Genomic DNA, 13,335 nt, shown 5'->3' with positions numbered 1-13,335 from the left:
CCCGCCATCGCTGGTGCCCATGAGGTCCATTCGTGGGGATGGATGCAGCAGCCCCAAGCCCTGAATAGGAACATTCGGGTCCAGTGAGGGTCCAACCATCCAACCAGCTGGGTCATCGGACCAATCTGCACTCTTCCCTCACACCACCACAGCTCGTGCTCTCTGCTCCTCCCTAGCCATCCTCTTAGCTGCCCTCCCTCTTGACTCTCCCTACTCCTGTCTGCCCACAGGACGCCCAGCAGGGCTCCCTGGAGCCCAGGCCAACATCTTCCCAAGCGCTTAGTACAGTGCTCTGCACACAGTAAGCACTCAATAAATACGATTGAATGAATGAATGAATCCCACACAGAGCAGGTGCCCAGCAGACACCCATCTATTGGTCTTTTTTTTTAATGGCATTTGTTAAGCACTTACTATGTGCCAAGTACTTTTATAAGTGCTGGGGTAGATAATAATATTGCTGCTGCCATGCTGCTTCCTGTTGCCTTCTTTTGGGGTTGGGGTACACTGGCCTTAATGCCTCTTTCCTTGCCTGAAGAATGTGGATACCTGTTCTCTCTCCCCCTTAGACTGAGCCTCAGATGACAGGGAGTGTGTCCAATCTGCTTATTTTCTATCTCCCATAAGCTTAGTAGAGTGGTTGGCACAGAGTAAATGCTGACCAAAACCGGAGTGAACAATTCGTTGTAATTACTGGCCTGGTCATCAGGTTGTCCCACGTGGGGCTCACAGTCTTAATCCCCATTTTACAGATGAGGGAACTGAGGCCTGGGGAAGTTAAGTGACTTGCCCATAGTCACACAGCTGATAAGCGGCGGATCGGGATTCGAACCCATTCTAGAGCTAGCTCCCTTCCTCCCTTCAAAGCCCTACTGAGAGCTCACCTCCTCCAAGAGGCCTTCCCAGACTGAGCCCCCTTTTTCGTCTCCTCCTCCCCATCCCCCCCGCCCTACCTCCTTCCCCTCCCCACAGCCCCTGTATATATGTTTGTACAGATTTATTACTCTATTTTACTTGTAAATATTTACTATTCTATTTATTTTGTTAATGAAGCGCATTTAGCTTTAATTCTATTTGTTCTGATGACCTGACACCTGTCCACATGTTTTGCTCTGTTGTCTGTCTCCCCCTTCTAGACTGTGAGCCCGTTGTTGGGTAGGGACCGTCTCTACATGTTGCCAACTACAGTGCTCTGCACACAGTAAGTGCTCAATAAATACGATTGAATGAATGAATGAATGAATGAATGAATGGTCCCAGGCTCCCCAGAGGGACTGGCACCATTCTGGTTGCCCCCTGGGCCTGGCCACACTCAGTCCAGACCCTGGCAGCACTACCATCCACCCCAACCCAGCTCTGCAACACCGCAGGATGAGCCCGCCAAGGGGAGGAGCTTTGAGCGGCCCACTCTTGCCCATCCTTGCCAGTGGAAAGTTCCCGGCCCAGGCTGCTCCTGCCCGCGTTGTGCCAGGCTCTGATTGCCCATCAGTGCCCGGGACAGGCCCAGGGAGAGGCGGGGCCCGGGGAAGGAAGGGCAGCGGAAGATTTTTTCAGCCAAAGCTGCCAAGAGGCGTCCTGAAAGGGCTGCTTGTTCCCTAGTGTTTACTGTCTCCCCCCCGACTCCAGCGCCCAAAGCCCCATCAATGGCCCCCTGTGTGCAGCAGCCAGGGGAGTGTGTACACGCACAGACACACTACTGCACACGCACATGCAAACACACAGGGCCCCCAGCTATCAGGATCCTGGGGGAATCCAGAATAGATCCAGAGCCGCGGCTCTGGTAGGGCTGTGGCATACGACAGGTGCCCAGTGAGGGATAAATGAATGAACAAGGTATCTGTGCTGGGTCACTGGGGGGACAACCAAGGGTGTGGGGTGGTCCACTCCACCACTGAAAAAGGGTGGACTGAAGGGCAATCGGGGGGTCCTGGGGCTCCGGTGGGGCAGGGTCCTGGGCTGAATGGGGTGTTGGGAGTAACCTAGAGAAGTAGCGTGGCTCAGTGGAATGAGCACGGGCTTGGGAGTCTGAAGTCATAGGTTCAAATCCCAGCTCCGCCGCTTGTCAGCTGTGTGACTTTGGACAAGTCACTTAACCTCTCTGGGCCTCAGTTACCTCATCTGTAAAATGGGGATTAAGATTGTGAGCCCCACATAGGACAACGTGTTCACTTTGAATCCTCCCCGGTGCTTAAAATAGTGCTTTGCACATCGTAAGCACTTAACGAATACCAAAATTATTATTAACCCAGACTGTTGTGGGCAGGGAAGGTGTCTACCAACTCTGTTTCTTTTTTTATGGTATTTGTTAAGGGCTTACTATGTGTCAAACACTGTTTTAAGCACTGGGGTAGATGTTAACTAGGTTGGGCATGGTCCCTGTCCCCCATGGGGCTCAGAGCCTAAGTAGGAGGGAGAACAGGGGAACCGAGGCACAGAGAAGTGAAGCGACTTGCCCAAGGTCACACAGCAAGCAATTGGAAGAATCGGGATTACGACCCAGGTCCTCTAACTCCCAGGGCTGTGCTCTTTCCACTTGGCCATACAGCTTCTCTGTCATATTGTACTCTTCCTAGTGCTTAGTACAGTACCCTGCATCCAGTAAGCACTCAATAAATACAACTGCTTGATTGCAATGGCCGTGCTTATGTTAATAATAATAATAATAATGGCATTCATTAAGTGCTTACTATGTGCAAAGCACTGTTCTAAGCGCTGGGGAGGTTACAAGGTGGTCAGGTTGTCCCTTGGAGGGCTCACAGTCTTAATCCCCATTTTACAGATGAGGTAACTGAGGCACAGAGAAGTTAAGTGACTTGCCCAAAGTCACACAGCTGACAATTGGCAGAGCCAGGGTTTGAACCCATGACCTCTGACTCCAAAGCTCGGGCTCTTTCCACTGAGCCACGCTGCTTCTCTGTTCTCTATGCAGTTCTCTATGCTTCTAGAGAAGCAGCGTGGCTCAGTGGAAAAGAGCCCAGGCTTTGGAGTCAGAGGTGGTGGGTTCAAGTCCCGGCTCTGCCACTTGTCAGCTGTGTGACTTCGGGCAAGTCACTTCACTTCCCTGGGCCTCAGTTTCCTCATCTGGAAAATGGGGGTGAAAACTGTGAGCCCCCCCCATGGGACAACCGGATCACCTTGTAACCTCCCCAGTGCTTAGAACAGTGCTTTGCACATAGTAAGCACTTAATAAATGCCATCATTATTATTATTATATGTTTGTACATATTTATTACTCTATTTATTTTACTTGTACATATCTATTCCATTTATTTTATTTTGTTAGTATGTTTGGTTTTGTTCTCTGTCTCCCCCTTCTAGACTATGAGCCCACTGTTGGGTAGAGATTGTCTCTATATGTTGCCAACTTGTACTTCCCAAGCGCTTAGTACAGCGCTCTGCACACAGTAAGCGCTCAATAAATACGATTGATTGATTGATTGATTATGCAGTTCTTAGGAGAAGCTTGTCAGTCTGGCGATACTGCACCGGGTCACCGGGACGGGATGCCAAGGGGTATCTTGGGCAATCATGGGGGAATCGTGAAAACCTGCGGCGGGGCTGGGGTTGGAGCTGGGGACTCCCAGGGGCCCTTCACCCCTCTGGACGTTTTTCCCTCCTAAATCCCGACGAGACCAGAGGGGAGGCTCTTGCCGGTAGCCGTTGCCCCCGCCCACCCTCCCTCGCCCCCAGAAATGGCCACTCCATTCTGTGGGCTGGCCCCCAGCTCCTGGTGGCCCTGGTCTTGGAGGACCCCCTCTCCCCGCCCCGCCAACCGTGCCCGCCACAGGGGTCGGTTACCTGGGTTGACCTGGGCTCTGCCAGCTGGGAAGGTGTGTAGCAGCAGCAGCAGTAGGACCAGGGGCGAGCTGCAGCGGACGATCATCTCAGCAGAGTTTGTCAGCGCTAGAGGCAGAGAAATCAGAAAATCCACAGCAGTCCATCAGTAGCATGTACTGAGCGCCCAGCACTGTGCTGAGCACGGGGGAGATACAACGGATGCAAGGAACCCATTCACTCCGGGGGGGAGAGATGCCAATTGGTAGGAGCAAGGACAATCAATTTTCCAGACCGAAAGCCCGGTGTGGGCAGGGATTGTCTCTATTGCTGAATTGTACTTTCCAAGTGCTTAGTACAGCGCTCTGCTCATAGCAGAGCTCACTGAAGCGGCGTGGCTCAGTGGAAAGAAGCCGGGCTTGGGAGTCAGAGGTCATGGGTTCCAATCCCCGCTCCGCCGCTTGTCAGCTGTGTGACTTTGGGCAAGTCACTTAACTTCTCTGGGCCGCAGTGACCTCATCCGGAAAATGGGGATTAAGACTGTGAGCCCCACGAGGGACAACCTGATCACCTTGTATCTCCCCCAGTGCTTAGAACAGTGCTTCGCACATAGTAAGCACTTAACAAATGTCATTATTATTATTATTATTATTATTATAGTAAGCACTCAATAAATACGATTGAACGAATCAATCAATCACTGATATTTATAGACTACAAGACGTAAACCATTAGTAAACCAGCACTTAGTACAGTGCCTGGTACATAGTAAGCGCTTAACAAATACCATCATTATAGTTATTATTATTATAAACCCATCCTCCTGGGGCTGCAAGCCCTTTCTTTTACTGGCAGACCAGTGTAGGATGGGGACTGGATCTCACCAGCTCATCTCCAACTTGTACTTCCCAAGCACTTAGTACAGCGCTCTGCACACAGAAAGCGCTCAATAAATACAATTGAATGAATGAATGAATCTCCTATCTACCCCAGTGCTCAACTCATAGCGATTGTTACAATTATGGTGGGAGGCTGTTGGCTTAATGTTCCAAGGAAGGTGAATGAATCGGGGAAGGTTTCCTGGAAGAGGAGGCGGCAGACTCCAGCGCTTAGAACAGTGCTTTGCACATAGTAAGCGCCTAACAAATGCCATTATTATTACTATTATTATTATTATTATTTTGTTTTTTGGAACGCCCTCCCTTCATATTTAAGTCTGCATCCTCCTTTAGACTGTCAGCTCATTGTGGACAGGGAATGTGTCTGTTATGTTGTTCTATTGTACTCTTCCAAGCGGTTAGTGCAGTGTTCTGCACACAGTAAGTGTTCAATAAATACGATTCACTGACTTACTCTTCGTATCCGACAGACAAGTACTCTCTTCATCTTCAAAGCCTTATTGGAGGCACATCTCCTCTGAGAGGCCTTGCCTCTTTTCTTCTTTTCCCACTCCCTTCTGCATAACCCTGATTTGCTCCCTTTATTCTACCCTGCACCCAGCCCCACAACACTTCCCTACCTATCCATACTTTATTGATTTATTTCCATTTCTGTCTCCCCCTCTAGGCTGTTAGCCCACTGTGGGCAGCGAATGTGTCCGCGTATTGCTGTGTTGGACCCTCCCAAGTGCTTAGTTCAATGCCCTATACACAGTAAGCACTCAATAAATACGATTGATTGATTGATTGATTTTGTAGGGGAGGTCAGAGCTCTAGGCAACCACAGCGAGCTTGTCCTGGACTAGAAGCCCCCCACTTGCCTGCAGGGGTAGAGAAGCAGTGTGCCCTGGTGGAAAGAACCCAGGCTTGGGAGTCAGAAGACATGGGTTCTAATCCCGGCTCCGCTATTTGTCTGCTGTGTGAGCTTGGGCAAGCCACTCAACTTCTCTGTGCCTCAGTTACCTCGTCTGGAAAACGGGGATTAAGACTGTGAGCCCCCCGGGGGACAACCTGATTACCTTGTATCTATGCCAGCTCTGAGAACAGTGCTTGGCACATAGTAAGTGCTTAACAAATACCGTAATTATTATTATTACTCGACCAGTGGTGGGAAGGGGGAACTGGAGCGTGGTATTCATACATTCTTCTTCCACAACCACACACTTTCTGGCTACACCCCTAGCCTGGCCTAGTGGAGAAAGCCCAGGCCTGGGTGTCGGAAGGACCTGGGTTCTAAACCCCCCTGCTTTACCACTTATTTGCTGTGTGACCTTGAGCAAGTGAATTCACTTCTCTGTGCCTTATCTGTAAAATGGGGATAAAGAAGGTGAGCCCATTATGCAAAAGGGACTGTGTCCAACCTGATTAGCTTTGATCCACTCCAGTGCCTAGTACAGTGCCCGGCATATAGTAAGTGCTTAAATATTATTTAAGAGAAGCAGCGTGGCTCAGTGGAAAGAGCACGGGCTTTGGAGTCAGAGGTCAAGGGTTCGAATTCTGACTCCACCGCATGTCTGCTGTGTGATCTTGGGCAAGTCACTTAACTTCTCTGGGTCTCAGTTATCTCATCTGTAAAATGGGGATTAAGACTGTGAGCCCCACATGGGACAACCTGATCACCCTGTATCCTCCCTAGCACTTAGAACAGTGCTTTGCACATAGTGAGAGCTTAAGAAATGCCAATTATATATATATAATATATATTAAATATTTTTATTAAATAATAAATTATTAAATAATAAATATATGTTTATTTATTATTATTATTAAGCAGGTCCAGCCCCACCCCAGCCCCTGCTGTCAGAGGCCCCCACATCAACTCAAGCCCTGGACGTCTTCCCACCTCCCTTCCCGCCAGCATCCTGCTGCGTTTCAATCACCAGGGCCCGGGCGGCCTCAAATACCCCGAACCAGTCCAGCAGGTCAAGCGGTCAGTCCCAGCCCCCCCACCACAGGCCGCAGAGAGCCAGTGGAGTCAGACTGGGGCCTGGCAGGGTTGGGAGCCCATGGGGTCACGACCCGTGGCCTGCATTCCACGGGACGCTTGGGGTTGGCCCGAGGAGGGGTGGGGGAGAGGCGGTCACCTTGGGACCCTGCGGCCGGGCCGTGGTCAGAGAGGGGAGAGCTGACTCTGGGTCTCGGACCACAAGGATGGACAGTGCCAGAATCCAGGGCCTTGCCTCGGGAGCAGGCAGCCCGGGCTGCCCCCTCTCTCTGCCCCCAGCAAACCTGTCCAATACTTGACCCCTGACTCAGTGCTAAGCCGAGGTGACAGAGTACAGTGCTCTGCACACAGTAAGCGCTCAATAAATACGATTGATTGATTGATTATGACCCTCATCCCCGAGTGAGCGAGGGTCAGCAAGAAACAACTTCCAGGTGGCCACACCTTCAACTGGGGAAAACCCAACCTATTTCCCCTCTCCACCCCCATCCTCCCAGCTTTACGGCTGTGGGATTTGTTAAATGCTCATTACGTGCCCAACACTGGGCTAAGCACTGGGTAAGACATGAGATTCATTCATTCATTCGATCGTATTCATTGAGCGCTTACTAGAGCACTGTACTAAGTGCTTAGGAAGTACAAATAAGCAACAGATAGAGACGGTCCCTACCCAACAATGGGCTCACAGTCTAGAGGGGGGAGACAGACAACAAAACAAAATAAGTAGACAGGTGTCAATACCATCAGAATAAATAGAACTATAGCTATATACACATCATTAAGAAAATAAATAAAAAAATGTACAAATATACACAAGGGCTGTGGGGAGGGGAAAAGGGCAGGGTGGGGGAGCGATGAGGAGGGAAGAAGGAGCAGAGGAAAAGGGGGGCTTAGTATGGGAAGGCCTACTGGAGGAGGTGAGCTCTCCAGTAAGGTTTTGAAGGGAGGAAGAGAGCTAGTTTGGCAGATGTGTGGAGGGAGGGTATTCCAGGCCAGATCAATCCCTGACACAATCCCTGGCCCACTTTATAATAATAATCAATATGGTTGTTAGGCACTTACTACGTGTGGAGCGCTGTTCTAAGCGCTGGGATAGCTACGAGATAATCAGGTCATGGGGCTCATAGTCTAAGTAGCAGGGAGGATGGGTATTGAATCCCTATTTTATAGATGAGGGAACGGGGGCCCAGAGAGGTTAAGTGACTTGGCCATGGTCACACAGCAGGTAGTACCATCTTGTTGGGTAGGGACCGTCTCTATATGTTGCCAACTTGTACTTCCCAAGCTTAGTACAGTGCTCTGCACACAGTAAGCGCTCAATAAATACGATTGAATGAATGAATTGTGGACATAGCACTGGCCTGGGGATCAGAAGGTCGTGGGTTCTAATCCTAGCTCTGCCACATGTCTGCTGTGGGGCGTTGGGCAAGTCACCTTACTTCTCGGTGCCTCAGTGACCTCATCTGTACAATGGGGATTGAGACTGTGAGCCCTATGTGGGACAGGGACTGTGTCCAATCTGATTTGCTTGTATCCACCCCAGTGCTTAGTACGGTGCTTGGCACATAGTAAGCGCTTAACCAATACCACAGTTAAGTGGCAGAGCAGGGATTAGAACCCCCAGGCTTGGGGTCTTTCCACTAGGCAGCACGGCTCCTCTACATGGGGCTCACAGTCTAAGTCAATCAATCAGTGGTATTTATTGAGTGAGCACTTACTATGTGCAGAGCACTGTACTAAGTGCTTGGGAGACCCGAGTGCCGGCCCCGGGAGAAGGCCTGGCAGAGGCTGGAGAGAAGGAGGTCGCGAGACAGGGAGAAACGGGGGCATGGGGAGGCGGGAACGGGGATATGCCCGAGAAGCAGCGTGGCTCAGTGGAAAGAGCCCGGGCTTTGGAGTCAGAGGTCATGGGTTCAAACCTCGGCTCCGCCAATTGTCAGCTGTGTGACTTTGGGCAAGTCACTTCACTTCTCTGGGCCTCAGTTCCCTCATGTGTAAAATGGGGATGGAGACTGTGAGCCCCCCGTGGGACAATCTTATCACCTTGTATCCTCCCCAGCGCTTAGAACAGTGCTTTGCACATACTAAGCACTTAATAAATGCTATTATTATTATTATTATATGCCAGCTGGAGGGGGTGGGCAGGGAGGAGGAAGGGCAGAGCATGGCTTAGTGGATAGAGCATGGGACTGGGAGTCAGGAGGTCCTGGGTTCTAATCCTGGCACTGCCACTTATCTGCTGGGTGACCTTGAGCAAACCACTTCACTTCTCTGGGCCTCAGTTTCCTCCTCTGTAAAATGGGGATTGAGACTGTGAGCCCTCTGTGGGACAGGGACTGTGTCCAACCCGATTTGCTTGTACCCACCCCAGTGCTTAATACAGTGCCTGGCACCTAGTAAGCGCTTAACAAATACGATGATGATGATGATGATGATGATGATGATGATGATTAGAGAGGGAGGAGAAGAGGGAGGGAGGAAAGGGCTGGGGAGAAGGCAGGCGAAGAGGAGGGAGCAGAGGAATAAGGGAGCAGGAAGAGGGGAGCAGAGAGGAGGGGGAAACAGGGGAGAAGGTACTGGGGAAGGGCAGGGGGGCAGGGGAGGCGGGGCGGGGGAGGGCGGGACCCTGATGGCATTCATTCCATTCAATTGTATTTATTGAATTATTGAATTTATTGAATTACTGTGTGCAGAGCACTGTATTAAGCACTTGGGAAGTACAAGTTGGCAACATATAGAGACTGTCCCTACCCAACAGCGGGCTCACAGTCTAGACGGAGGAGACAGATGACAAAACAAAACATATTAACAAAATAAAATAAATAGAATAGTAAATAGGTACAAGTAAAATAAATAGAGTAATAAATCTGTACAAACATCTATACAGGTGCTGGGGGGAGGGGAAGGAGGTAAGGAGAGGGGGGATGGGGAGGGGGAGGACGGGGAGAGGAAGGAGGGGGCTCAGTGTGGGAAGGCTTCCTGGAGGAGGTGAGCTCTCAGTAGGGCTTTGAAGGGAAGTAGGGCTTTGAAGGGCACTGGGAACTGGCGGCCAGGTTGTTAATAATAACAATAATAATAATAATAATAATGGCATTTATTAAGCGCTTACTATGTGCAAAGCACTGTTCTAAGCACTGGGGAGGTTACAAGGTGATCAAGTTGTCCCACGTGGGGCTCACATTCATCCTCATTTTCCAGATGAGGTAACTGAGGCACAGAGAAGTTAAGTGACTTGCCCAAAGTCACACAGCTGACAACTGGCAGAGCCGGGATTCAAACCCATGACCTCCGACCCCAAAGCCGGGGCTCTTTCCACTGAGCCATGGGGGCCAGGCCAATATGTTTTGTTTTGTTGTCTGTCTCCCCCTTCTAGACTGTGAGCCCGTTGTCGGGTAGGGACTGTCTCTAGATGTTGCCAACTTGGACTTCCCAAGCGCTTAGTCCAGTGCTCTGCACACAGTAAGTGCTCAATAAATACGATTGAATGAATGAAAAGCGGGACGAGCGGAGCCAAGCACTATACTCAGCGCTGGGGTGGTTACAAGATAATCAGGTCAGACAGTCCCTGTCCAAGTGGGAGGGAGAAAAGGCGCTGAATCACCATTTTACACACAGAGAATTGAAGTGAGATTTGCCCAAGGTCACGCAGGAGCTAAGTGGTGGAGGCAGGATTAAAACCCAGATCCTTAGACTCCCAGGCCTGGATTATCATTATCATTATTAGGCCATGATCACCCTAGCCAGCACTGGATGGACATCTACTCCATGCTAAGTACCAGACAGGGCACCATTATGAAGGGACGTGGCCCCTCCAGGGGTTTTATGACCCAGGACCTGTACCCCTCCTCCTCTTAAGCGCTTAGTACAGTGCTTTGCACACAGTAAGCACTCAATAAATACGATTGATTGATTGACTCCTCCTCCTCCTCCTGCCTCCAATTTGGTCTCAAGAGGTGAAAGGAGGTGAAACCCGGCTCAGGTCTGGGTACAGGCCGCTTCGGTGGAGGTTGAGCTGTGATGACAGAGGCCTGGGGCCCTCGGGAATTCTTGAGGGCTCTGATTCCCGTTGTGCTGCATGGAATGAGAATAACTGAGGTGTTTGCTAAGTGCTTACTATGAGCCAAACGCTGTACTAAGTGCTGGGTGTGGTTGTGTTTGTCAGTGGTGTGTGTGTGTGTTTCCAGCTGTCTTCAGGCTACCCAATCCCAGTTCACAATGCTGCAGTACAATCGCTTTCTTTGTCTGGCTGGCTCGAATTATTGCAGTATCTTTCTTCCCACACAAAGAGAAACATTTTCATGGGAAATATCCCACTTCTATTCTGAAATCTCCTCAGGGCCGGCCTGGTTTTAAAACCTCTTTTGTCCCTTAAGTGAGGAAGAGCGCAGCTTGGGACTGGGTCCTACGCCTCCCCCAGTACCCCACTTCCCTTACATCAGGATGCGACCAAAATACCAAAGCCCCCGGTGGCTTGAGGATTCAGATCAGGAAATTCCTCAATCAATCGATCAATCATTACTATGTGCACGGCACAATAAAACAAACGGAATTGGTAGACGTGTTCCCTGCCCATACTGAGTTTACAGTCTCCAGTCAATCAAAGCATCTCCTGTTAGACCATAAATCCCTTGAGGGCATGAACTGTGTCTTAATCCTTCAATCAATCGATCAATTGTATTTATGGAGTGCTTACTGTGTGCAGAGCACTGTACTAAGCGCTTGGGAGCATACAACATAACAGAGTTGGTAGACACGTTCCTGTCCGCTGTCTTAGCTAAGAAGCAGCATGGCCCAGTGGCAAGAGCACGGACTCGGGAATCAGAGGACGTGGATTTTAATCCCAACACCGCCGCTTATCTACTGTGTGACCGTGGACAAGTCACTTCATTTCTGGGCCTCAGTTACCTCACCTGTAAAATGGGGATTAAGACTGTGAGCCCCACGTGGGACAGAGACAGGGATCAACCTGATTACCTTATATCTACCCCCGTGCTTAGAACAATGTTTGGCACATAGTAAATGCTTAACAAATACCATAATCGTTATTACTACTCTCCCAAATTCTTAGTACAGTGCTCTGCACACCTTAAGTGCCCAGTACTGTACACACAGGACAGATACAGTGTAGCAAGTGTTGACATACAGTCAATGCAGTACTGTATACAGGACGTATACAATAGACTGCTTGCATACAGTAAGCTCAGCACAATGCCTGGAATGCAACGGACACCCGTTACAGAGCTCAGTACATAGCAGTCACCCTATATCATCATCATCATCATCAATCGTATTTATTGAGCGCTTACTATGTGCAGAGCACTGTACTAAGCGCTTGGGAAGTACAAATTGGCAACATATAGAGACAGTCCCTACCCAACAGTGGGATCACAGTCTAAAAGGGGGAGATGGAGAACAAAACCAAACATACTAACAAAATAAAATAAATAGAATAGATATGTACAAGTAAAAGAAATAAATAAATAAATAGAGTAATAAATATGTACAAACATATATACATATATACAGGTGCTGTGGGGAAGGGAAGGAGGTAAGATGGGGGGGATGGAGGGGGGGACGAGGGGGAGAGGAAGGAAGGGGCCTTCATGGCCTGCAGTGTCAACTTTTAGAGGGCAGAGATCGTGTCTACCAACTTGAGTGCTTAGGCCAGTGCTCTGCACACAGTAAGCGCTCAATAAATACCACTGATTGTTTGCTCTGCATCCAGCAGGCCCATGACCAGGTACTCAGTGGTTGAATGCCAGAAGTTGAAGGGGGTGGAACCAGAAGCTCTCCTCCACCCCCCCCCAACCATCTACTCTCTTCTCCCACTATCCCCTAGCTCGCACTCTATTTTCCTCTTACTGTGTCTTGTCCCCATCTCTCCCACTGCCATCTTCTTGCTCATGCCCTCCCCCCTGCCTGGGTTTCCCACTCTTCCTCATCCAAAAAAATCCACAGCTCTCCCCATCTTCAAAGCCCTTCTGAAATCACAGTTCCTCCAGGAAGCCTTCCGAGATTCACTTCTAATCCCCACCTTAAATCTCCCAACCACCACATCAACACTTCAGAGCCAGCTAAGTACATTAGCGCTCAGAACAGTGCTTTGCACATAGTAAGCGCTTAATAAATACCATCATTATTATTATTAGTGACCTCGGCCCCGTCGCACTTCTGTTCTCATCTTTATACTCGATTATATCCTCTGACCTGTAATTTGAGCATCTGTCTCCCCAGCTAGAATGTAAACTCCCTGAGGGCAGAAATCATGCCTACTTACTCCACTGTCCGCTCTCAAGTATTAACAGTAATAATAAGAGTGGTATTTGTTAGACTCTTTTAGACTGTGAGCCCACTGTTGGGTAGGGACTGTCTCCATATGTTGCCAACTTGTACTTCCCAAGCGCTTAGTACAGTGCTCTGCACACAGTAAGCGCTCAATAAATACGATTGATTGATTGGTTGATTAAGCGTTTACTGTGTGCCAGGCACCATACTGGGCACTGGGGTGGTTACAAGCAAATCGGGTTGGACACAGTCCCTGTCCCCAATGGGGCTCACAGTCTCCATCCCCATTTTACAGCTGAGGGAGCTGAGGCACAGAGAAGTTAAGTGACTTGCCCAAGCCCAAACAGTAGACTGGAAGCTCCTCGAGGGTAGGGGTCGTGTCTACCAGCGCTT

General features: G+C 49.7%; 1 protein-coding gene across 2 annotated transcripts in view; it reads right to left on the bottom strand.

Moving 5' to 3' along the window:
- Nucleotides 1-13,335, bottom strand: part of DDR2 (discoidin domain receptor tyrosine kinase 2) — a 52,063-nt gene that overhangs the window by 16,059 nt on the left and 22,669 nt on the right. For both annotated transcript variants that reach the window (XM_038757988.1, XM_038757989.1), the window contains one exon: nucleotides 3,799-3,903. In XM_038757988.1, the coding sequence (XP_038613916.1) occupies nucleotides 3,799-3,883 (85 nt within the window). In that variant the 5' untranslated portion in view covers nucleotides 3,884-3,903. The remainder of the gene's footprint in view (nucleotides 1-3,798; nucleotides 3,904-13,335) is intronic.

This window comes from Tachyglossus aculeatus, chromosome 16, assembly GCF_015852505.1.
Source record: "Tachyglossus aculeatus isolate mTacAcu1 chromosome 16, mTacAcu1.pri, whole genome shotgun sequence".
Classification (NCBI taxonomy): domain Eukaryota; kingdom Metazoa; phylum Chordata; class Mammalia; order Monotremata; family Tachyglossidae; genus Tachyglossus; species Tachyglossus aculeatus.
This window is presented reverse-complemented; position numbering and strand designations above follow the sequence as displayed.